The following is a 24749-nucleotide window of genomic DNA, read 5'->3' as shown; positions in this document are numbered from 1 at the left end:
AGCTGTATTATGAATGTTTGCTGATGCAAAACTGGAGACGTAAACGAAGTTGCCAGACGTTCACAGTCGTCTGACGTAATATTCTCAGTTTGTCTCATCTTTCTGTCACTCCTTCTGCATCGGGCACAACGGGTGGGCTAGCGGCGTTGCGCCACTAAAAAGGTAATCCGTGAGCACTTGCCCAGACCAAATATTCTGCCGACCTTCTGTCTCTTTACCCTTCAATTGCCTTCAAGTCTTCCAAAACCCGTTGAAGACGACGGTACAGCTGAGCTGAGCACTCACCCCAGACACCCGCGTCCTCCTTTTCCGCTCATGCCGAGGTCGAACAAGCCGCCGCCGGGGGCGGCGGCGCCGGAACCTTTGCCGCCGATAGCGGTGCCGGTGGCGATGCCTGGGCAGCACGGTAACGGAGTGGACCTGAACCGGGACTTGGACTTCGAGGCCTTCAGCCTGCTTTCGAGGTCTCTTCCCACTGTCGGACCGGTTCTGGAACCTGAGCCGAGCGACTTGGCCATGCTCAGACCTGTCCCATATCGGTCCCGCAGTGTCGTTCATCGTGGCCGCAACGATGGCCCTCTTGACGAGGATCAGGAATGTGGGCGAGAGGCCGTGACGGACGATGATGGCGCTGCCGACGCTGCTCCTACGGAGACCTCCCCCCTTCTACGGCCTCGAGCTGGCTCTGCGGACTCGACCGCGGGGAGCGAGCCGCCAGTGCCGCCTCCATTTCTCAATGACACTTCCCCCAGTCGCTTCTGGTTCATATTTTCCCAGCTCCTACTCACCCAGTTCATCGGTTGCTTCGACGGCACCGTCATGGCCAGCTCGCACCCCGTCATCACCTCGTACTTTCAATCCGCCAACTCTGCCTCGTGGCTCTCCACTTCCTTCCTCCTTACCTCGACTGCCTTCCAGCCGCTGCTGGGAAGGCTGTCCGACGCCATCGGCAGGAAGCCCCTGTTTCTCGGCACCTTGGTCGTCTTTGCTCTCGCCACCACCTGGTGTGCTCTCGCCCAGACCATCGAGAGCTTCATCGCTGCGCGTGCCTTTTGCGGTCTAGGCGCCGGCGGGTCCATGACGCTCGGGAGCATCATAACGAGCGATCTCGTGCCCATCGAGTGCGTGACTAAAACCACCCCCTGTCCCGTAGTTCTCATCCGTCCTAACGCCTTGCACAGACGTCGAGGAGTCTACCAATCGTACATCAACGTCATCTTTGGCCTTGGGTCCGCCATGGGTGCCGCCCTAGGGGGTGCCGTGGCCGAGGCGCTGGGCTGGCGGTGGGAGTTTGGTGTCCAGGTCCCTGCCCTGCTGTTGTGCATCGCCATCTCGGCTATCGCCATCCCTAGCGAGCTAGGTATTGCCGACGAGAGGAAGAGCGTATGGCAGGCGCTCCAGGAGTTTGATGCCAAAGGCTCGCTGCTTTTGACTACCTCCGTCTCCTTTCTCATCTTGGGGCTGGTGCGTAGCCTGCTCTGCCCTCCCGTCGAAATGGGCTAACTCATCATCAGAATCTCGGCGGCAACGTCCTCCCCTGTAAGCAGACTCCGCCTCTCCGTCTCGCGTGCCTCGAACAGAAATTACCGTCGAGAATTGCTGACAAGCCCAGGGTCTCACCCCTTTGTCATCGCCTCACTCGTCATCTTCACCATCTGTTTCCCGACCTTTCTCCTCGTCGAGACGCGTGTGCCCAAACCCATCATGCCGCTGCACCTGATTCGACACGCGCCTCGCAGAAACCTCATCTTCTCCAATTTCATCGGTGCCCTGCTGTCCAACTCTATTTTCTTCAACATGTAAGTTCCCTCCGAGACATTTGACCTCGTCTGCGAATGTCATCATTGCTGTCATCGTCAACTTACAGCCCAAACGCCCTCTGTATTTCCAGGCAGTCCTCCTAACCTCAGCAACCTCGTCCGGTCTTCGTCTCGCCCTCCCCTCCGTCGTCGCATCCCTAGCCGGTACCAGCACCGGCTTCGCCATCACCTGGACCCGCCGTCTCAAGTGGCCCCTCCTCACGGGAACCCTCGCCTACCTTGTCGGAACCATCTGTCTGTGCCTCCTCCGTCGCGACCTCTCTCCGGCCATGTACTTCCTCGTCCTCGTGCCTTCGTCCCTCGGCCAGGGCTTTCAGTTTCCCGGCACCTTCATGGCCATCCTGGCCTGCTCCGCTCAGAGCGAGCAAGCCGTCGTGACGAGCACCCTCATCCTCTGGCGTAGCCTTGGCATGGTCCTCGGCGTCGCCTCAAGCAGTCTCGTTGTCCAGAACGCTCTGGTGCACTACCTGCACCTATTCGTCCGCGGCCGTGATAGCGAGGCCGTCATCGAACGCGTAAGGGCCTCCGTCGAAGCCATTGCCAAGCTCGACGAACCGTATCGGGAGCAAGTCGTGCGCAGCTACGAGGCGGCCCTACGGCTGACGTTTGCATGCTGCATCGCCTTTGCTGCCCTTTCCGTCCTGCTCATCATCCCCGTCAAGCTACCCCGTCTCGCATTGAGGAAGCGCTGACGGTAACGCGCCATTGATTGATTGCATAGCGTCCTGGTCGATTCTCCTACGCAAGCAAGTAGCCGGGAGCGAATGTCTAGAGTATGATTCGTAATGCCAATCCTTCTCCTCAACTCCGTTTCGCGATACCTCTGCCAGGTATGGCTCCGAAAGCTTTACATGTGTACATGGTCCGTAGACAGACCCAACCTGCATAGATATGACGGGTTCCAAGAGGGATGCCACCCGCCGTACCTCAAAGATGTCCGTTCACAACACCCGCACGCAGGGTATCTAGCTCATCTCTGACCTTTCGGAATTCCTCCTGCGCCTCTCTCTCGCGTCGGCTCACGAATCCGACCTCATCCCTCAGCGAATCGAGCCGCCTGCTGATGGCCACCTCCTCGGAGATGGCCAAGGTCCGGAACGCACTCAGTGCACACCTTGCCTTGTCGAGCGCGTCCGAGGCGTCGCTGACCTTTTCCTTGAGCATCTTTTGCCGCTTCTGATAGCCACCAAGGTGGAGGCCGAGCTTTTTCTCGAGTTTGGCGCCCTGTTCAGCGGAAGTCAAAATGGACTCTTGAACCGACTGAAGCTTATCGTTAGCAACCGGCACCAGTGGGGCGTTGGAATGGAGTAGAGTAGCATACATCAAATGCAGCGAGCATCGCTGCAGCCTGACCCTCCTCATCATGGCCCCTGTAACAGCCCAGACCGCGAAGGGTCGCGTTCTCGGCTCGGCTCTCGAAGAATGTCTGAATATCCTCCAAACTCGGCCGTGGCCTGGTCTCGGACAGAATCTGGAGTCGGGCATCGGCGAGGGCGTCGTCGTCGATACGGTCCATCGACCGTGGCGCTCCCTTCACTTTGGATCCTGGTAGGGGATATTGGGTCGCGTCAGCCGCAATGAGTGCTGCCGCCTCGAGCGCAATCAGTGCTTCGGCCGGGTTCTTCATCTCGTGGGCCGCCTTCACCAGCTCGTTCAAGTCGACAACCGTGGGTCTCGGGAGGTCTCGCTGCATGACCTGCGTCCTCCGCCGCCGCTCTAGTTCCTCCGCCGCCGCCTTCCTCTCCCGATCTCTCCTGTCCCGCTCGGCAGCGTCCTCGATGCGGGCCTCGTCGGTCATTTCCGCCTCCTGTTGCTCCTCCGGTATCTCAAACTCCCACTGGGTCTCCTTGGGCTTTGGCAGCGCGGACAGGCCGGCGCGGAGCTGGCTGCGGGCCGCAACCTCCCGCAACCTGACGTCTCTGGGAGTGGCCGAGGCCATGGACATGCCGTCATCTTGATTCAGCGAAAACGTATCTCGCGGCGTCCGCATAGGCGTCTGTCCGGGCCTCCCGGGTGTGGCGCCGACACCGTTGGGTCCGGCACCCCTCAAGGGGGTTGCCATCGGGTTCGGCGTCGCCACCGTTTGGACGCGAGGGGCAATACCCTCGAAGCCGGTGGAGCCGGCACCCTGGTGGAGGGGGGTGTTCTCGCCGCCCAACAGGGCCGACTTGGTTTCGTTGAGGGCCCGGATATTCCGGATCTCGTTGGCGATGTGATCCTCCTGCTCGGGCGCCTTAGGCGTCCGGATCGGCGCATTAGTATTGATGGCCGAATACTCACCGACGAAACCTCTCGTCGCATCGTTGTCGCTTTGCTTGGCCATGGTGCTGGCCGATTCCCCTAGCTTTCCTATCTTGATAATCTCGTCGAGCTCGGCATCGCTGACCTGGGGCGCCGGCAGGTTCAGGGCGCGGCGCTTGCTGTTTTGCTCCGCCTCCCGCAGTTTCTGCATCTGGCCAGCCTTGATGGCCGCCTTTTGCGACTCGGACATGCCGTCCTTTTCGTTCTTTCTCCTCTTGCGGTCGTTGTCCTCGTCGTCGGCACCCTTTCGCTTCGTCGCCAGCTGCTGCTTTCGAGGGTCGAACGCGGCGCGCTGCGACTCGTTTCGCACCAGCTCCTCCGACGTGTCGTAGAAGCCAGGCGCGGCCTTTTTCTCGAACGGAATATCGGCATTGTAGTCCATCTCGCCCTTTTTGCGGGTGACGACCTTGATGTTGATGCCTGCCGTCTTGAGCTCTCGGCGCTTCTGCAAGGAGGCGATGCGGCGAGACTCCTCCTGTTGTCGTTCTCGCGCCTTTCTCTTGGCCTTTTTGCCCTGCGTGTTGGCCAGACGGGCGCGGGCCTCGCTCAACATTTCCTTCTCATCCTCGTCGAGGTCGATGGTGTCGGGCCGTGCCGGCTTCGTCTCCGGATCCGGGTCGAGCTCGCCGGGACGAAGGCGCCTGACGTCGTCGGCGCTCGGCGCCTTGGTCTCGCCTCCATCGGGGCCGGTGAGGCCAAGACTCGAGGATTCACGGACCTCAGCCTCGTCGAGCAGCTTCTGGTACCGCTCGAGACACTGGTTGGCGGTTCGACCGACGATGGGGGCGATTGTGCGCCACTGGGTGGGCATAATCTTGGCCAGATGCAGCAGCTTCTCGTCCTCATCCTTGCTCCATTCGATCTTCTTGATGCTCGGGTCCAGCCATTCGTTCCACCGGGCCTTGCACTGCTTGGGCGTCTTGCGGGCGAGCAGGGAGGAGACCCGTGCCCACTGATTGAGGCCATACTTGGAGACGGAGGCCTTGAGGATCTCATCCTCGATGTTGGTCCAGACGCCTCCTTTGACGACGGGCATTGCGGCGACGGCTGGTGGGAGGACGCGGCTCCGGACGAGGGGACGAGCACGATGGACGTGCTCCTGGTGAAGGAGAAATTCCTGGCCTTTTCGTCGGGGTTGGGAGGTCGAAACTTGGCAGGAAGCACTACAACATAATTACTGCCTTCCAAAGTTGTAGATGCACATGGTGTAGCATGAAGAAATGTGGGACCGCTGAGTCAGCAAGTTTTTATTGCCAAGACACGTTCACAATTCACACCCGTTAGCGTTCGACCTCTCGAGCTCTGTCTATTGTTCTTTCCACGAGCTTTTGATTGGTTGGGATCTTGACATAATTTTCCTCGCAGTAGAAGTACCACCACTGGACTCTGTACAGTACACCTACAGTAAGTAGATGTACTCCGTGCTGCAAGTACTGTACTTACAGTACATCCATGTACTTTCGCACATGTACTCCGTACTTACTTATTACTTGGAATACTGCACTCCGTACTCCGTACTGTACAACGTATATATCTGCCCGCCTCAGTCAAACGCCTTGCTGGTGCGGCTTGCTTACTACGGCTGGTTGGTGGCGATGAGAGAATAAAAGGTCCAACGACGATCAGTCATTCAGTCGTCAGCCACTCGCCGCCTTGCCGTTCTTGTTGAGTTGAACTTGGTGGCCAGTCACAGCTACATCCTCCATCATCCACTGCCTCCTGATCCCTGCTGGACAGACTCTCGTTCTCTGAAGCAGCCAAGATCGGATACGATGGTGCAGATACTTGCCGAGTATGGGGCCCGGCATTCATTCGTACCAATATTCACGACCACGTGTACCTTCTCTGGTAGGGCTGTGTGCAGCACATTTCACAACCCCCAGCCTGGCTGAAATACGACTGTCGTGCATCCGGGCGTGAGAAGTGGGAGAAGCAGGCAGTCATCTGTACGCAGACGCATACGCAATGTAACTGGCAGGTCCCATGACCCCGCAGTTCATTAACGGCGCGAGGGAGGGCTGCAGAGCAAAAATGATTCTGATGGTGAGCTTCGTCCGTGTGGGTTGTGGGTGAAGTTGATCTACCGGCGCTCGAGAATGATGCATTCACGCACAAGATACATGCATGCCCGCGAGTCTGCATGCCCGAATTCCGATGCCCATGGTCATGGCGGATGTGGAGGCGACATGCAGTGCAAGTTGCAGAGTGATGCATGATGTCGACGATTTTCCCCGTCATGTGCGACAAGGTGCGTCCGCGTATACTACCCTACCTCCTACCTTTCTTCAGATCATGCTTCCCACCTTGCTGACCGTGTGAAAGATGGGTAGGAAGTGGAATCGTCCGGTCGACATTCATTCCCGAGTGCAGCTGGACGGTGCATCCATCGAACATACCACATGTGTCTCTCCATGTACATGAACATGCATGCTTTTTGGAAGCTAAGAACAGATGGGAAGAATCGTGCACATGCAGCGTTATTCTTAGGTGCCGAAGTAGTATGTACTTGCACATCCGGATATACGCCTATCTTCAGTACAGTACATGCTAATGTTTGCAGGTAAATATTCCGTATCCGTACCCCGTTGCGCAACGAGTGATCCTGCATCACTTTGTACCACGCGATCGTTACGATTACCTCGCAAGGGGTTGCAGTATATTACTAGTACTTTGGCGTACATGTCCTATGGGCACTACTTCAAGGTAGTCTACTTAGTGCTCCGAACACTGTAAGTACTGTACAATGGCAAATCATCAATAGCACTTGGAACTAGGGATGTACTCAAGTACAGTAGTTGTATACATGTATGGAGTACGGAGTATTCCGTGCGTGTACTGTACTTATCTGTATTCCGTACCCCTGCACCTACCTACATGCACAGTGTGTACCTATTACAGCACATACCAAGCACTTCAGGTACACATTGTGCTCCGTACAGCACAGTACTATGGATTTACGTATACTGTAAGTGCACGGATTCTTACAAGTATACCTACTACTACTTTCACTGTAGGTGTATAGTACTTGTAGTTTACCAGGACCGTTGTGGTGGGCGGAATCGGAATCGGAACGAGTTGCGGGGTGTGGGTGGCGGGAAAGATGGATAGTCGATGGAGAGATGGATGGGTACTGTACTCAAATATCCGTAGATGGGATGGATACTTGTATAAGTACGGAGCACTCCGTACAGTACCTAAGTACTCCGTAGTTGTACTTAGGTGGATTACTGTAGGCGGGTCATGGGTGGTGGGAACGAATCCCGGTTGCGTTTTGCTTGTATTATTACTGTGGTAGTAAGTATTTACATGTATTTCCCGGTCAGGCTGCATGAAGCAGAAGCGGGTCATCGATGCGTCGCCAGTCACCAACGGGCACCTCTGGTACTCACTCCTACTACTACTTTAGTATACGTGTACGTACAGTATAGTACAGTACAGTACAGTACAGTGCTCGAACGCGTATTGCATCGACTTTTACTGTACGCGCATGTACTCGTGCTATTGCAGTGTGCCAGTCGTTGGTGAGTACTTGCCCTGCTACTCCGTACAATACATTAGAAAGTGACTTGCCGACTCGACTCGTACTTCGTGCCGCCTTCTTTCTCCGTGAATCGGATTCTTTCCTTTTTTTTTTTTTTGCCTACCCTCCCCCTCGTCTCCTCTCCTCCTCCTCTCCCTCCTCCTCCTCCTCCGCCGACGGGACAGGCAGAAAGACGCAAGGCCAGCCGACGATGGCGTCCTGAGACGGACGCGACACGACGGCGGCCAAGCCGGATCACCAGGAACCTCTAGGAATCTCCAGGTGCCCCCAGACCAGCACGGGCCAGACCACGCCTGAGGGAAGCAACGGCTAGGTCGGGAGCATTGTCCGGAAATCATGTTCTCGTCGATGCTGCGCCGTCCTAAGAACGGTTCTCGTCGCGTCGACGTACGCGACGGCCGGCCGTCCCCCTCTACTCCTGCTCCTGCTACCTCCACTCCTCGCGCCCCAGCTACCGATGGCCTCTCACCCGTCGTCGCTGGCTTCTCATCACCTGCTGCTCTCCTCTCCCCCGCTGTCCGCTTATCGCCTCCTCGACCTCGACGCCTGTTCGTCCGACGCACACATGCCACGGCCGACTTCACCGAGGCCGACGACGACGACGACGACGACGAAGACTCGGACGCGGAGCCTGTCCATCGATTCGACCACGCCGGGCCTCCGGACGCGCCAGATGAGGACGCCGACGACGATGCTGACGAGGATGGCGGTCGAAAGGCCCTTCCCCTCCTTCCGCTCTTCTCCGCCTCCCACCTTGGTGAGTGCCAGCCGGCCGTCGGAAGGCAAATGTCGCCGGTTGGATGAAGTGCTAACCACCTTGCGATGCTAGACTCGCTACCCGTATACGGCATCACTCACGCCATCCGCATCATCGTCTCGGCCCGCACCGACACGACCCTGACCTGGGAGCAGCTGCGGTCGCCTCAGATCTCCCAGTTCCTCGTCAAGCCGATGCAGCAGCAGATCCGCTCCCAGCACTTCTCCCGTGCCACCCTCTACGCGCTCATGGCCAACTGCCTCCAGTTCGCCAAGGAGGGCCAACGGTATGCTGCCAACACGGGCAACAGCAACACGAGAGCCAAGGTCTGCGAGCTTCTTGCCCTCAAGCTCCTCAAGGAATACTCCACCCGGGAGCTCATCGATGCCCTCGCCTACGACTTCTATCCTCTTCAAGGCCTCCCGGGAGCCCACGCGCACGCCTCCCCCCAGAGCGCCAAGGCCAAGCAGGCCTTGACGGCTTCGAGGACGTCGACGCTCGAGGTCGCCATTCGCGCATCTGCCAAGCATTTTCTCGCACATCCCGTCGTCGTTCAGCAGCTCGAGGCCATCTGGAACGGCGCCATCACCTTTTACTCATCGGCCGATAGCCTGCACCGCGACGCCCCGACGAGCTCCCTCCACCCCGTCGAGGAGCTCTCTGCCAAAGCCAACGACCGGACGCCGCTGCTCCAGCCGAGCCAAGGAAAGCTCCACGTCCCGCCCGGCAGACGATTCGTCATGCTCTATGACCCCCGCCAGGCGTCCGTCCTTAAGCTCTCGCGGCTTCGCGTTCCAAGATACCGCTCCTTCCTCTCGACTCTCTCCCTCGCCGTCCTCATCGGCCTCTTCCTCGCCGTCCTGGCTCAGAGGTCCGTCCAAATCACCGGACTCGAGCTCGTCTTTTGGTTCTGGAGCGCCGGTTTCATGCTCGACGAGCTCGTCGGCTTCAACGAGCAAGGCTTTGCCCTCTACATCATGAGCTTCTGGAACATTTTCGACCTCGGGATCCTCGTCCTCCTCATCGTCTACTACTGCATGCGTGCCTACGGCGTATTCCTTGTCGACCCCCATCACTGGAACGACATGGCCTACGACGTCCTCGCCGCCAACGCCATCCTCCTTCTACCCCGCATCTTCAGCATACTCGACCACTACCAGTACTTTTCCCAGCTCCTCATCGCCTTCCGTCTCATGGCCGTCGATCTCGCCGCCGTCTTCGTCCTCGTCCTCATCATGTGCAGCGGCTTCTACGTCTTCTTCACCTTGTCGGCGAGCGCAAACGAAAGCGGCGACGTCGCCTACAAGATTTTCCAGATCCTCATGGGCTTCACCCCGGCTGCCTGGGATGTGTACGTGTTCTTTTTCTCCTCGTTCGATTTCCCCGCCAGCTGACCGATGCCGACCGATAACTAGGTGGCCTCACTACAACTGGCTTGCGAGGATTTTGATGATGATGTTCCTCATCATCTGCCACTTCTTGGTCGTGTGAGTCGCATCACTCTGCCCCCACCGTTGTGGCGGCTGCTAAGACATCAAGTCAGGACCATCCTCATCACCGTCTTGACAAACTCCTTTACAGCAATCGCATCCAATGCCACGGAGGAGCACCAGTAAGTCACCTTGTGGCGTGAGGAGGGAGTGCTCGGGTGGATGGTGAGCTGACCCTAAGCAGGTTCGTCTTTGCCATCAATACCATCGCCATGGTGAAGAATGATGCCTTGTTTTCGTACGTCGCGCCGAGCAACATCTTCGCCTGGGTTCTCATGCCCGCGCGGTATTGCATGTCGCTCCAGCGATTCGTCTCGCTGAACCGGACCATCATCAAGGTCACCCACTTCCCCGTCCTATTCTTCATCTACTTGTACGAGAGGTTTTGGCTGGCCCCATCAGTATACGAGCCGACGGACCTGGTCGAGAACCAGGGCAGAAGTCGGCACCGGGCCATTTCGTTCCGCGACCCGGTCGAGAGAAGCGCCATGTTCAGCCCGACCGTTCGCGTGCGCGAGGAGTCGCTCTCGGGCTTCCAGAAGGATCGTGCGCTCGAGGAAGTCTTCCGTCGAGTGCCCGAGTCGGCGACGTTGCGGACGCGGAGGAGGAACGAGAGGCGCAAAACGCAAACGGCGATTCGCAACTGGATGGACCAGAACGACGACGAAGGGATCACGCTCTCGAACTGGCCCACGCTGGACAGCCGAGCGGTGCCCGACTGGCAGAGGCGGTTGAGCACCGGCTGGGAGCGGTCGTCGCACCGCCAGATTTCCGACGTCAGATCGACGGCGAGCGACCCGGCCGACTTCGTCTCGAACCCAGGCGGCGGCTCGTTTCCGCGTGCGCACAGGTCTCGCCTCGACGCTGTGACGCCCGACTACAAGGACCAAACGGATGCCGACGGCGATGACGAGCTCGTCACCAACGACGAGGACGACGAAGATGCCGGCACCAACTTGGGCCGCAGCAATCAGTACGACAGGTTGGGCGTCGCCGACGAGGACTACTTCACAACCCCCGTCGCCGCCCGCTCGGCGAAGCTGCCTTCTTCCCACGGTTCATCTGCGAAGGGTATCACAGGCCGCAGCCCCCATCGAGGCAGCCTCCGACGGGGCATGCACGCCCGTACGATGTCGACGAACACGATCCTGTACAACCCCGAGGAGCTCCCGCCGACAGCGCGTCTTCCTAGGTCACCGCCGAGGACGGCGCCGAGCAGGAAGGTGGAGGCGATCGGCCGAGGCGTTGGTGCGAGCTCGCCGCCGCAGAAGGCAGGGCGACGCAGCTCACCCAGACGATCGGCGTACATGCCTGACACCCACCCGCGTCCCATCCTCGCGCCTCGGGGCCTCGCTCAGTCCGGCGGTGTCAGCCGAACGGCGATGCTCAGCCTCGACCCGCGGGACCGACTGCGCCAGGCCAGAAGGCTCTCATCCCTGGATCTGAGCCTTCTCTCGGACAACTTCCCTGCGGACGACCCTCACGCGGCGATGGTGGGAAGCTTCCAGACGCAGATGGCCATGGCAATGATGAAGGATAACCGGCTCCGCGGCGGCGGTGGCGACACGGCCGACCGTGATCGAATGGGGAGGCTGGTCCTCGCGCGCATGAAGACACTTGAGGAGAGCTTCGCGGATGTTATCAAGGAGATGCGCGATCTCAAGAACGTCTCGACGGGGCCGACCTCGAGGCGCGACTCGTCATCGGCTGAGGAGGAAGCGCAGGCGCCGGGTGTGACAGTGCGGGCCGAGGGAAGCGACGGCGACGGCGACGGACCGGCAAATAGGGTCAAAGGCACGGCGACGCCGAGGAAGGGTGCGAATGCAAGACCCGTCAGCCGACGAAGCATGAAGGAAAGCAAGGCCGGCCCGGCACCAAAGCGGGATGTAAAGGGGAAGGGAAAAGAGATTGCCCGCTCGATCACGGACGACGAAGCAGAGGCGTCCGAGGGCTCCCCGCTGAGGGGACGGGGAGGCTCGATGTGACGAAGTGGACGAAGTGTATTGTCATGCTATCGTTTTATTTTTCGCGGCGTTTGGGCATTGCCACGGGATTATTATGTACTATTTTATCGGTGGGCAAAGGGGGGCGGCTTGTGTCCGGGGGAAAACAGCAACATGGCATGGCATGAAATGGGAGTGTTTGTATGTAGCAGGCGCATGACAAGCGAAATTGGCACTGCCGCGATTTCAAATCCGCACGGAAATTCCCTCCTACATCCGATTTTTGCCTTCCCCTCTATATCCCGTCTGTTCGTCCGTTGGCTGTATTGAATGGCGGTTCCCGGCGTCGCGAATGCGAAAAGGGGAGTGAGAACGAGGATTTGGATCAGCCCATATTCAGTGTGTTTCCAGATCCCCGTGGGTTGTCATCGGTAAAGTCATCCCAGCTGCGAGCCTTGTAGGTGGCGCGATCGACGGCGTCCATGTCATCCTCGTCCAGGGGGGGCTTTGCAGCTTCGGTGCCGCCCTCAAGGAAGTTGCCCTGGCGTCTCTCCTCATCGAGATACTCGTCGATGGACATCGTTGGCAGGTTGTGGCCTGGACGGAAGACGGCTTTGGTGCGGTCGGCGCGCGAGCCGACGAGGGTGAAGGGTTGTAGCGGTTGGCCTTGACGGGAGAGCAGCGGGCCGCCACGATTTGGGCCGCGTGCGAGGGGATTGTCTAGGCGCCAAGAGACATCATCGTCCTTGTCGGTACGGGACTTTGCGGCCGTCGCGCGCGAGCTGTCCTCTGGTTCGGGCGCCTGAGCGAGCAGCGGAAGTTCGCGATTGAGCGAATCGAGGGCGTGAAAAGCCTGGTGGATGGCGCAGCGGATGCTCGCAAGGTGAACCTCGCGAGCGATATCCTCGTCGGCGCCACCGTCGGCGTAGCGGGCGTTTGCTTCCGCTCGGAGATGAGAAAGCTTCGCTTCGAGGGCCTTTTCGGCCCGAAAGCCCGCAATCTTGGCCTCGCGTTGCGCGGCAGCGTCACGTCCGGGGGGGACGACGCGGAAGGCTTCGATATCGTCGCGGTAACGCTCGAGGAGCTTGTCGTACGGATCGAGGATGAGACCGTAGGCATCAACGAGGGCGAGGAAGCGCTCGTAGGCGACACGGGCGCGCCCGAGGACGAGGATTCTATGGCGGGCTGCAGAGGTGGCGACAGAGGGCGTACGTTGTACGAGCTCGGCGATGTGGAAGTGAATAAGGAGGTAGGGCAGAGAACTGGTCGCAACATCCTCGAGCGTCTCGTTGGCGGAAAAGAGGCCAACAACGGCGACCTGATCGAGAACACGAACATAGGCAGCGAGCACGACATCAAGCTCATCGGCGAACGTCGGTCGCATCGCGTCAGGCGATGACTCGAGCTCCCGCCGTCCTTCCTCGGCCGCTTCGAAGGCGGCGCCGAGCGACAGCGGCTCGTCGGTCGACGCCATTTGGCAAGGAGGAGCACGGAGGCTCGGCAGATGATGAGGGGGGAGATTTGCCGACGCTGCTGTCGACTGTGATTTGAAAAGTCTTGTCGTTCACGAAAAGACGTGATTGATAGGCGTCGAGCTGCGAGCAGCGTCGTCAGGCAGGCAACTTCATGCCATCGAGTCGCGCCTTCCGATCCCACCAGGTACCGTTTCATGACCCCACACCAGGATGGGACAGAATATGTGGTGGCAGCTATCGATAAGGGGCGGGGTGGCTGCCCAAAGCCGTATCGGAGCACGTGCCTTTGTACCATTTCTGTATAAGTAAGTAATTCATAACAGTGATAACTTCCTGAACTGTAGAGGATGATAGAAGTCCGTACTTATGGTATGAATAAGAAACTTACTTAGGTGCATACTTTACATGTAGTTATGTATTGTGCTTGTAAGTACTTGCAAGCACTTACTCAGTACAACTACTGTACTTGTATCTTGATACATCACACGGCACAATCGCAAACTCGAAAGTCACCAGCAGTGGGCATTTGAAAAGTAGTAAATTGCAAGTCGTAGTTTCAACACCACGATCACCAGAACGAGCAAGCGATATCCATTTCGTGACATGCGATGAGATGAGTACGGTCCGGTCCGTCCCTGTTCCACCAACGCCGTCCCTACCCCCATAAAGCTTGTACCAGACTCTGGCGAGACAATCCGTCACCTCGCTAACATCTTGCTCAAGCAAGCATCAAGTCCACATCAATTCAGCCCCCTCACCCCCCTCACAAGACTAGTCTCACTAACGCCTCTAGTCGTCGTCATCGTCGACCTCGAACGGATCGTCGTCGCTGTCATCTTCCTGCACGACGGAGTCTTCCTCGTCAATCACCACCCGCCGTTTCACAGCCGCGGCCCGTCCTGGCCTCGCTCGTGCCGTCGGCTTGGCCGCCACCGGTGATGGGGGATCCGCTGCCATCTCGTCGTCGGAGTCGTCCCAATCGAGGACGCTCTTTTTCACCGCCTTCTTGGCTGCATACGCTTTGGCCGCGGGGGAGAGCGTCGTCGCCTTGGGCGCCGCCTTCGCCTTCGCCTTGGGCTCGGCCTTGGGCTTGTTCTTCGCGCCCGCTGGACGGCCGCGCGCCTTCTTCACCACCGCCAGGCCGGTATCCGAGTTCGAGGCCGTCGAGGTCGATGCCTTGGCCGGCACAGCCGCTGCCTTGAACGATGGTGCCTTCGGGGGCACCACGAGGTCCTCGTCGGAGAGGAAGTCATCGACCACGTCGTCATCATCGTTATCCTTTGTCGCCGTCTTATGGGGCGACGACTTGGCCAGCATCTCGTAGTTGGTGTCGTCGATGCTGTCAACGTCAAACGTCGACTTCGACGCCTTCGTCTTCATCTTCGGCAGCCCGCTCGATGTGCCGCTGCTCTCCGGACGGTTCATCGCGTACAGGCTCAGTCGGCCGCCGGACTTTTCCTCGGTTTTGCCGATGCCCTTCACCATGGCGCCAATGTCACCGAGCATCTCGTCGTCGTCGTCCTCCATGCCATCGCTGTCCGAGGACACCTCGAAGAGCGTCCTGGCCTTGGACGCCGCCACTCGCTTGGTGCGTCCGACCGCCTCCGGCTCCTCGGATTCGTCCTTGGGCCGTGACACGGACCGAGACTGCGAGCTCTTCGCCGCCGCCGGCTTGTTTCTGCTGAGAGCGGCAAAGTCGTCGTCAGAAAAGGCGTCCGACAGACCCGCCGCCGCCTCGTCCTTGGGCTCCTGCTTCGCCTTCGGGGCGCCGCTAAACATCTCCGCAAACCTCTGTGAGCTCTTCGTCTCCACCTTGGTCGGCGCCTTGGTCGGCGCCTTCGCCTTGCCCTTGCCCTTCTTCTCTGGTTCGTAGTCGTCGTCGGCCTTGGCCTTGCGCACTTTGCTGCCGCCTGCACCAATTTTCTTGGACACGCGTCGCCCCATACGGCGGATGCTCGTCTGGATCTCGGCGTCGATCGCGAGCTGGTTCTCCCACTCCACCACGAACTCGTCAAGATCAACGCACCACAGGTCCTTCTCGCTCTTGGCCAAGAGTTCGTCGTGCTCCGCCTTCTTCTTGGCGATCGCCTCGTTGAGCTTGTTGAGACGCTCCGCCGTTAGAGACCAGATGGGCATCTGCACGAGCGTTAGTGAGAACGGGACGTCCGCATGGCCCGTGGGGAAGCAACGCACCGAAAGGAGGTAATCGTAGTCCTTTGATCCGCTGTCGTCGTCGGCACCGTCTTCATTGTCCGACCCATCCTCGTCTTCCTCCTTGCTCTTCTTCTTCGCCCCTCCACGAGGGAAGGCCTCATACTTGCGCTGGCGGAGCTCGTCGATGAGTACGCTCTTCTTCTTCTTCCCTACGATCAAGTCGCCGTCGATAATCTCTCGAATGAACCGCGCTTGGTTCTTGAGCTTGCGGTAGTCGGCGTGATAGACTCCGAGCCAGTGTTTCTAGAACAGATACAACGGCGTTAGCCTTCTCATCATACAATTCGTTCCGTTTCACCATTCGCTCGGGGTTCTTCCTCACCTTGCGTTCCGCGTACATGGCGAAGCGATGCTGGTAGTATTCCTCGAGAATGTCTTCGACCTTTTCGTACTTGCGAATCTGGCCGTTGGAATCGAACGCCACCAAGTTCGACGTCGCAACCTGCTTCTGAAGCTTGAACCGCTCCAGCAAGCCCTCCTCCAAGACTTTGGGCATGTGCTTCTCGTCGATCATAATCTCGAAGTGTACCGTCTTGTGGTCGTTGAACTCCTTGTAGTCCTTGATCCAGCTGGGGCCATCGACGCCGCTAATCACCTTTTCCAGCCGCGCCTTGAAGTCGTCCGTCCACACTCGGATCGGCAGCTCCGTAATGATGACCTCGTTGGGGTTCAGGTCGTTCTGGTAGGCGACGCCGTTGAACTTGTAACGCTCCGGTCCGGCGAGCTCCGGCGTGCCCTTCCAACCTCGGAACCACGGCAGCATCGTCTCGAACGGCTTCTCCTCGGCGTCGTCGGCGTCGAGGCGGCCCATCCGTCGCTTCAGATTCTTGACAATATCAATCGGATGGTAGTTGGGGATGGTGGTGCTCCAGCCTGTGCCGATGCCGTCGGCGCCGTTGACGAGCACCATGGGGATGATGGGCGAGTACACCGTCGGTTCGATCGGCTTCCCATCGTCGTACTGAGGCTTGAGGTTCGGCTCGTCGAGGGCGGAGAAGATCTTCCGCGCAAAGGGCGAGAGACGGGTAAATGTGTAACGCGGGCTCGCGGCGTCGGAACCTCCGGCCAGTCGGGAACCAAAGTTGCCGCTCGGCTCGAGACAGTTGATGTTGTTGGATCCGACGAAATTCTGGGCCAAGCCGATGATGGTCTGCTGGAGCGACACCTCGCCGTGGTGGTAGGCCGTCTGCTCCGAGACGTAACCTGCGAGTTCGACGACCTTCTTGTCCTTGACGAGGTTTCGCTTGAAGCAGGCGTGCATCACCTTGCGCTGACCAGGCTTCAGGCCGTCGAGAACGGAGGGGATGGATCGCATGTTGTCGGCCATGCTGAAGAGGATGAGTTCCTTGTTCACGAAATCGCCGTAGGTGATGTCTTTGGTCGAGTGGTCGAGGAAGGTTCCTGGCTTGAAGTTGCCCAGCCACTCCTTTCTCGCGTCCGCCTTCTTCTTGGAAAAGGCCAAGTCGAAGAGGTCGGCCTCATCGGGCTTCATGACCTTGAACTCCTTCAGGTGCTCGTCGAGGTTTGTGAAGTAGACCTGGGCATCTTCGGGGCTGCTGGTGCCCAGTCCCTTGTAGTACTTGCTCTGCCATCGGGTGATTTCGGACTGGTGGGCAACCTTCCACTCCTCGTACTGCGGTTGGGTGAAGAAGGTCTTCAGCTTGGTCGGCTTCTTGGGGTTGGGACCTTGCCAGATCTTGACGATGGGCGTGATGAACTCGCGAAAGAACTCGGGGATCTGGAGCAGGGAGGGAAACTGGATCTGTAGGAAGTTGATGAGGAGGCCCTTGATGTGGCTACCGTCGTGATCCTGATCGGCCATGATCATCAGGTGGCCGTAGCGAAGGCTCTTGGTGTCGGTGTAGACCTGTTTGTGCTTGAGGCCGAGGAACTGCTTGATGTTCTGAATCTCCTGGTTCTTGGTGATCTGGTCGATCGACGCATCGCGCACGTTTAGCATCTTGCCTCGGAGCGGGAAGACGCCGATGCGGTCCGGGTCGAGGATGGCTCGTCCGGTCACGGCCAGGCCCTTGGCCGAGTCACCTTCGGTGAGAATGAGGGTGCACTCATGGCCACGCCTGGTGCCTGCCAAGTTGGCCTCGACGAGCTTCGCGTTGCTGACTCTCGAGCGCTTGCTACCGTCGCTCTTGGACATCATCTTGTCGGCCTTTTTCTGGGCAAACTCCATGATGTTCTTGATGGCATCCGACTTGGCGATTTTCTTGAGGAAGTCCTCGCCGAGGACGCACTTGCTGCCGAACTGGCTCGCCTTGGTCGTGAGCTGCTCCTTCGTCTGGGAGGTGAAGGCGGGGTTGTTGACGAGGCAGTTGACGAAGATGAAGATGTGATTGCGCAGGTGATTCTGCTTCAGTGTGTGGCCCTTTTGCTTCTTGTTGAGGGTCTTGAGAAGCGAGCTCGTGACCTGGTCGGCAATGTAGTTGACGTGCGTGCCGCCCGACGTAGTCGCGATCGAGTTGACAAACGAGACCTGCTGGAAAGAGCCGTCGGAGACGGTAAAGGCCACCTCCCAGCGTGGGTGGCCCTTGTCCTTGTCGATCTCGACGGTGCAGGTCGGGCTGCCGCCCTCCTCCATGCTCCTCTCCGAGGCAATGGACTTGGCAAAGAGGTCGCAGTACGACTTGAAGTCCTTGAGCTTGATCAGGTTTCCGTTGAGGTGGACCTTGACGCCTCGGACGGTGCCGGCCATGTCGTAGACCCTTCGGTGGAGCAGAGCCTCGAGGTCGTCGGTGATGCCTTCGGACATGCCGAAGCGGTCGTAGTCGGGCTTGAAGGTGACGCGAACAAAGTCGGCAGACTTGCTCGAAGTGATCTTAGCCTTGAGCATCTTCTGCATGTTGTTGGTCCACGTCTGCTTGTATCTCTTGCCGTTGGTGCTGTCCTGGCACTCGAGGGTGAACTCTGTGCTGAAAACGTTGCAGAGCTTGGCTCCGTAACCGTTGCGACCGCCCACCGTCTTCTGTTCGTTGTCGTCAAAGTTGGAACCGGCTAGCAGGTGGCCGAAGATGAGCTCGGGAATGTAAATCTTTTCCTTTTCGTGGATGACGACCGGGATTCCCTTGCCGTTGTTCTCGACGCTGATCTCTCCCGTCTCGCGGTTGATGGTGACCTTCATCGCGTTCATGGAGCCGTCCCTCTGCTTGTTATCGGCAGCGTTGACCAGGATCTCGTCGAAGATCTTGTAGAAACCTGGAACGTAGGAGATGGTGCGGTACTCCATCTGGGTCGTCTCCTTGTTGAAAACCCACATCTGCTGCTCCGTCTTCTCGACGGATCCGATGTAGGTGTCGGGACGTTTGATGATGTGCTCGAGCTGGGTGAGCTTCTGGTACGTCTCGGTCGCCGTCTTGTTCGACTTGGGCTTGGCGGGCGCGTCGACGACCATGCTGTCGTTTTCCACCTCGGCCAGAGGCTCGCCGCTCGACTTCTTGGGCGCCGGCGCCTTCTTCTGCTTCTTCGCGCTGGGCGGGGTGTGGGAGAAGCCGGAAGAGTCCCCCATGCCGTCTTCGTCATCATCGCTGTCAAGCTTCGGGCGCTTCTTGGGCGCCGCCTTGGGTTTGGGTTTTGTCTGTGTCATCTTCTTTACCGCCAGTTTCTTCTTCTGCTCGCGTTCGGGAATGGTCAGCGGGCCATTCGAAGGGGTGGGAGGAGGGGACGACATGATGCATCCACTGCTTCAAAGCAAGGCTGCAGCCATGGCCAGGTGCGAGGCGTGTGCAAGTGTGCGAGCGTGCGGGTGTGCGAGTGCGAGGGCGTTTAGATGCAAGGCATGACTGCACAGGCCGACGGTTGGGTGACAGGATGACGGCGGTCGGCATGTGGCAACAGCAACGAGGCAAACAAGACTCTGCACAGTGAAGGTGGACAATAGGAGGAGAATACACGGCTTACCGTCTCTGGGACAAAGCCATCGGACTCGTCGTCCAAACTGAATACAGAATCGTCCATGATGTCGGAGTCCATGCTGGTGGTTCAAGTAAGGAAACGCGAGGTGCACAACGAATTGGTTGTCGCCGGGGACAAAGAAGGGACAGAAGGAAATATTCAGGGTGGCAAGGAATTTGGCGACTGGGACAAAGAACGGCGTGACCAGTAGGTCAGGACTGATGGCGATGGCACAAAGCGATGGACCAGACGAGAGACTGGACGCGCCTGGTGCTCTGCTGCTGGTGTGATTGCGTCCATTCGATGAGGCGCTGGCGTGTTTTTGTTGTGGTCGTACCGTACACGGCACTCGTAGCCATGGGTCCCGACTCGATTGGTTATTGGCTAGAGCCCAGAGACTGCAGCGATGAACGACCGCTGCCGGACTTCCACGCGCCTACCGACAGTGGGGGCGGTGGGGGCTGTCGGTGATGTACAGTAGAATCACGCAAATACTTACTGTAAGTACAGGTACTACTGTACATGAACATGTACATGCACAAGCACTCATACTACCAAGTACGTAGTAAGTACAGTACAAGTACTTGTAATTAGTACAAGTAGTAGGTAGGATTAGTGCATGTACTTATTGTACATGTACTTCCAGTAAGAACTTGTAATAAGGCATCACCGACGACCTCGAGGCCGTGCTCCATGTAATACCCTTATTACCTTGTTGCTCAGGTTATCAGTGCTCCGTACATGCATGGATTATTGGTGGTTTTCATCCGAAGCATTAAGTACTGTACAAGTACACTGTAAGTAAGTACAAGTACAGTATTATTCCTTGCTTATGTACGGAGTATGGAGGACTCTGATAGGAGGCACATGGAAAGAGTATCAGTAATACGGTAATTAATTGCACACCCCCATCAGCGGCCTTTCTCTCATGGTTGCGGTCATCATCAAGGGTAATCACCAAGACTCCGGCAAACAGAGCACCTAATGGACCCCTCTCTACACCTATGAGAGGGAGGATGACAGACAACATATTCGTATTCAGGGCATCATTCCCATATTCAAGCCCGTAGAGGAACAAGTACCCTGAGACGCAGTGGTTCGAGGCGACGGTGTGCTTAATGCGAATGCCTTGGCAAACGTAAGAGGGCAATATGATTCTCAAATTCACTGGTTCTACTGTATACATACTCTCCTCGTGCACGTGCCATATCCGTCTTGATATATCGGTGAGCATCGATGGAGAGTGAACCAGTCCCATTACGTGCTGGACTGAGGGCTCATCGGGCAAGTAACTACCCTGCCAAAGTTTCATGATCCATCCTGTGGTGTTCTGTGTCAATGAATCGGATAAAGGAAGTCCTTGCTTGACTTGGATAGTCCGATGAGGACTTTTCTCCATCATCGTAGACGCGAAAGTCTCGGGTATGTGCGCAATGCCTGTCTAATGAATCCTTGCTGAAGTCACTTGGCACGAGTCCGTGACCAGATGGCAGATGGACGCAAAAATTCGGTGAAAAGGGGCTTGTTATGATATGACTCATATGAAATATCGCGGAAAATGCGGCCAGCAATGTCATACTTCTCGCAGCAGTGGGATAGCATCATCCAGCCTCCAACAACGTTAGGTCATCCATGCTCGATACAGCACAGCCTCTAGCATTCGGCTTCTGGACAAAATCAACGATCAGGGCATCAGTTTGTCAGCCAATCCGCCAGGTGGGCAGGTGGGCAGGAAGGCAGGTAGGCAGGCATACCAAGGTACCTGTTGTCTGGAGTGCAAGCACAACTGCATGGTCTTGTTGAGCTACTCGACACTCTCGCCGCTCGCCAAGTACGGCACGCACGCCGCAATAACTACCTCGTTCGGGCATTTTGCTCGACTTGTGCAAAGGGGACATTTTGTGGTCCATGTCAAAACGGCGGCGATGGCTCGACCTTGTGTTTGCTGACAAGGTCCTGAGGTCAAGTCGCACACGAATTTCCATCACTGAACGACCCCATGCTACACTATTCGACGAGGGTAGCGCAAACAGATTCGCAGCTGGATGCAGGGATAGTACGAAGACACCGAAAGAACAGGACGTCCTCCAACGGCCACGGGGGAGACGCTGTATGCACGGACATGGCCGTGTCAATGGATGGATAACTGCCTACCAGATGGGCGAGTTTCGCGTGGACACATGTGACCGAGTCGAGTATTGTCGGTATGCCGATGCCAGAGCTGGGACTGCGCATGCTGAACGTGGCAAGAGAGTCAGCGCTGCCGAGTTGTTTGGATCTTGGGCCGTTCACGGGCCATCGCACAGCACGCACAACGCAGCACGCAACACAGTTGACGTTGGCGGTGCCTTCCCTACGCAGACGCCCGCACCCCTGGCCCCTGCGAGCAGGCCAACCCCTTCCAGTCTCCAAACAGACAGCGATGCTTCGTCTTCACACATGTACATACAGCACATGCATTCCCGTCCATGCTGGCATCGCCCTCCGGCATCGACTATCTGACCGTCCCTTCGGCCGACGACGCTCGCAAAATGTCCACGGAGAGCAGGCTGGGGAATGCATCTGCCATGCCCTTCTGTGACACGGCACTGGCCGATTCACTCGCTCACCCCTCCTCGTCCACCTACGCGTACACGACGAACGGACAGGCCGTGGGTGTGTGACCGCTCGCCGAGTGCTGGCGTGGGACTACCCTGTCCGCCATCGGCTTGCTTCACGCCTCAGTCCCGCCGATGCAATGTCACAGCGAGAAGAGAGGGTGGCGGGGCCAGGTTGCGCTGTCCTTGTCTCATGCGTGCATCACCGCGTCCTTGTCTCCTTTTGGATGGCAACCGGACGAGTTGCTCGAGATTCGGTTCAGGACCCTCGCCCTACAAGAATCCAAGAACCTGGCACCTGGGACGATCGATGCTACTGCACCTGATGCAAACTGACGGGGATTAAACGAAAGCGCCAGGGCCCGTGACGAACAGCCAGTGAAGGAGACGCCCGGAACAACATGGGACATGACAGGGACGATACCGACAAGCCGGGATTGAATAGCAACGACGGATACATGGCACCGGCCTCTGGTCTTTCCCCCCACGCCTTTTCTATTCCTGCTTCTGTACGCGAGCCGCGAGCAAGAAAGGTAGCCGTTAAGTTTATGCTTGGGAATAACCAACTCGGTCATCGCCGAACCGACTGCTGATCAAGTCGCCCATTTCTATTTCCATCTCCCAGCTCTGTTTGCCTTGTGCTGGCCAAGGAGCCATGGAGTGTTCGTTCCTAGAGCTCTCCTGAATCCGTGCTGATGATCCCGGAGACGTCTTGCTGTTCCCTTCAACGATACGTACCGACTCTCGCCATCACTGACTAACTGCTTCCCTTCCTTCAGAGTTGATCTCTTTCACATCGGCGGCACTTTGCTTCCACCCTCGCCGGCCTGACGGGTTGTCGTTTCAGCGTCTATTCCTGTTTCTGCTTTGAGAGAGGCAAAAGACCCCGGACAATACCATGTTGCCTCTACAATCTCTTCTAAACCCCTCTTCCTTTGCCAATCGAGCCGCGAGAGCACATGCAATGCCATCTTCCTCGAGACCCTATTCAGCAGCTACTTCAGAACCGGGTATGATGGAAGGCTATCCAATGGCGAGGCGTGCGATACCGATGAGGTCGACGCCAGCGCTACCACCGTCGAGAACGCAAGGCCCCGTCATGTTTCCTGCTTTCCAAGCCATCGACGAGGAAGCCGCCCGCGAGGTGGCGAGATATCGGATACTCTCCTTTGGCCAAATACACCAGTTCTGCGAGCACATACCCTACAACAGCTCCAAGAAGGACTTTTATGAAAAGACGGGGAGGGAAAGCATCGAGGGTAGGTCGACAACTGTCGCCACCGCTCCGGGGAGGACATTCCGTTGATGAAGTATGATTCGCAGCTTTCCAGTACGAGTTTCGCGTTCCCGGACAATCGGTGGCTTACAAAGTTATGTGGGATTATAACATAGGACTCGTCCGCATGAATCCCTTCTTCAAGTGTCTTGGATATGCCAAAGTAAGCCCTCTCCCCACCCATCCCAAACCAGTCGGCCGGCATCTTCATGATGACAAACGAACGAGCAGACGAAACCGTCGCAGATGCTGGACAAGAACCCCGGCCTCCGAGATATTTCTCCGAGCATCACGGGCGGATCGGTCAGCGCCCAAGGTAAGTCATGGAAGGCAGACGCACCACGTCAAGGATGCATGATGTCCCTTTTTTGACTCTCCTCGCCGAAGGATACTGGATTCCTTACCGATGCGCGAGAGCAATCTGTGCCACATTCTGCTTCGACATTGCTGGCGCCATGATTCCCCTCTTTGGCCCGGCTTTTCCGTCCGAATGCATACCGCCACATTGCAAGGAGTTTGGGGAGATGGTGATCAGTCAACAGCTTATCGCGGACGAGGCATTCGACGCTGCCGTGTTACGCAGCGCATACTTGATGCGAAAGGAAGCAGCGCAGAACCGAGCGCGGACGTCTGGGCTTCATGGGAGTCATCGACCTGCTCACGACGATGGCGCATATCGGAATCCTCGCTCCCGCCGTTTCCACCCCCCCTGGGCACCGATGGGCGTTGCGGGTGCCTATCAGCCTGCCGTACAAGCCGCCTGTGCAGTCGGGGGTGCCGACGATATGGAGATGCCGTGTCCATGCCACAACCATGAAGGACCAAACCTCCCTTGCATCCAATTCCCAGCCGGCGAGCATCAGACTCAGAGGCAAATGCCCCGGCCTCTGCACGAGTCTGCCCCCCAGATGGTCGACTCGTCATTCTTCGGCATGACAGGTGACCCTTGGACCACCCAGCGACAGTGGACGGATGGCAACAGGCATTCGCAGCATGCCGCAAACGCGCCCATCGATCCCAGACTCCAAGCTGCGAAAATGGATCAAGGCAGGATACGATACGACAATGGCAATGGCAAGGACGAAACGACCAGGCGAAGCCAGCCTCCCAGCCAAGGCGCCGACTACGCCGCTGCAGAGGTTTTGATGGCGCTGCAGAGGGATGAGCAGGAACTGCAAGACGGGACCGCCGGCCCTGCTCCTGAACATTCTCTTTGGCCGGCAAAAGTGTAGCAGTCTCGTAGAGGAAGGACGGGGCCGTTGAACGTGAACCAGTTGGAATCATGAATTACATTGTTGATAGGGGCGAGAAGACATGGAAGCACGGCATGTTGTTAGGAAAATAGGGACAAATCTGGAGAGCCTTTGTTCTGGAGAGCCTTTCGTTCGTCATGTCATTGAATAGGGCAGGATAGATAGATGGGGGCGCACGA

The 24749-nt window shown here is 57.7% G+C and overlaps 7 protein-coding genes across 7 annotated transcripts; 4 read left to right on the top strand and 3 right to left on the bottom strand.

Annotated features, from left to right (window-relative positions):
* Nucleotides 1-315: 315 nt before the first annotated feature.
* On the top strand, nucleotides 316-2512 carry DCS_00590 (multidrug resistance protein fnx1; the record flags this gene model as incomplete). The annotated part of the gene is made up of 4 exons (XM_040797929.1): nucleotides 316-1121; nucleotides 1182-1464; nucleotides 1515-1799; nucleotides 1868-2512. The coding sequence occupies 4 exons, from the start codon at nucleotides 316-318 to the stop codon at nucleotides 2510-2512; spliced, it is 2019 nt and encodes a 672-aa protein (XP_040658812.1).
* A 235-nt stretch (nucleotides 2513-2747) lies between these two features.
* DCS_00589 (pre-mRNA splicing factor CEF1) lies at nucleotides 2748-5157 on the bottom strand (the record flags this gene model as incomplete). The annotated part of the gene is made up of 2 exons (XM_040797928.1): nucleotides 2748-3080; nucleotides 3142-5157. The coding sequence occupies 2 exons, from the start codon at nucleotides 5155-5157 to the stop codon at nucleotides 2748-2750; spliced, it is 2349 nt and encodes a 782-aa protein (XP_040658811.1).
* Nucleotides 5158-7998: 2841 nt separating this feature from the next.
* Nucleotides 7999-11894, top strand: DCS_00588 (uncharacterized protein; the record flags this gene model as incomplete). Its single annotated transcript, XM_040797927.1, has 5 exons — nucleotides 7999-8419; nucleotides 8492-9770; nucleotides 9835-9906; nucleotides 9963-10031; nucleotides 10094-11894. The coding sequence occupies 5 exons, from the start codon at nucleotides 7999-8001 to the stop codon at nucleotides 11892-11894; spliced, it is 3642 nt and encodes a 1213-aa protein (XP_040658810.1).
* Nucleotides 11895-12237: 343 nt separating this feature from the next.
* On the bottom strand, nucleotides 12238-13326 carry DCS_00587 (TOR signaling pathway regulator; the record flags this gene model as incomplete). The annotated part of the gene is made up of 1 exon (XM_040797926.1): nucleotides 12238-13326. One exon carries the CDS (start codon nucleotides 13324-13326, stop codon nucleotides 12238-12240), a length of 1089 nt encoding a protein of 362 aa, XP_040658809.1.
* Nucleotides 13327-14116: 790 nt separating this feature from the next.
* Nucleotides 14117-19522, bottom strand: DCS_00586 (DNA topoisomerase 2; the record flags this gene model as incomplete). Its single annotated transcript, XM_040797925.1, has 4 exons — nucleotides 14117-15463; nucleotides 15521-15784; nucleotides 15864-19160; nucleotides 19451-19522. 4 exons carry the CDS (start codon nucleotides 19520-19522, stop codon nucleotides 14117-14119), a joined length of 4980 nt encoding a protein of 1659 aa, XP_040658808.1.
* A 2390-nt stretch (nucleotides 19523-21912) lies between these two features.
* DCS_00585 (uncharacterized protein) lies at nucleotides 21913-22377 on the top strand (the record flags this gene model as incomplete). The annotated part of the gene is made up of 2 exons (XM_040797924.1): nucleotides 21913-22099; nucleotides 22169-22377. 2 exons carry the CDS (start codon nucleotides 21913-21915, stop codon nucleotides 22375-22377), a joined length of 396 nt encoding a protein of 131 aa, XP_040658807.1.
* Nucleotides 22378-23005: 628 nt separating this feature from the next.
* On the top strand, nucleotides 23006-24549 carry DCS_00584 (uncharacterized protein; the record flags this gene model as incomplete). Its single annotated transcript, XM_040797923.1, has 4 exons — nucleotides 23006-23300; nucleotides 23365-23480; nucleotides 23549-23633; nucleotides 23705-24549. The coding sequence occupies 4 exons, from the start codon at nucleotides 23006-23008 to the stop codon at nucleotides 24547-24549; spliced, it is 1341 nt and encodes a 446-aa protein (XP_040658806.1).
* Nucleotides 24550-24749: the final 200 nt, after the last annotated feature.

Source organism: Drechmeria coniospora, chromosome 01 (genome assembly GCF_001625195.1).
Source record: "Drechmeria coniospora strain ARSEF 6962 chromosome 01, whole genome shotgun sequence".
Classification (NCBI taxonomy): Eukaryota; Fungi; Ascomycota; class Sordariomycetes; order Hypocreales; family Ophiocordycipitaceae; genus Drechmeria; species Drechmeria coniospora.
The sequence above is the reverse complement of the archived record's forward strand: the minus strand, read 5'-3'. Positions and strand labels throughout refer to the sequence as shown.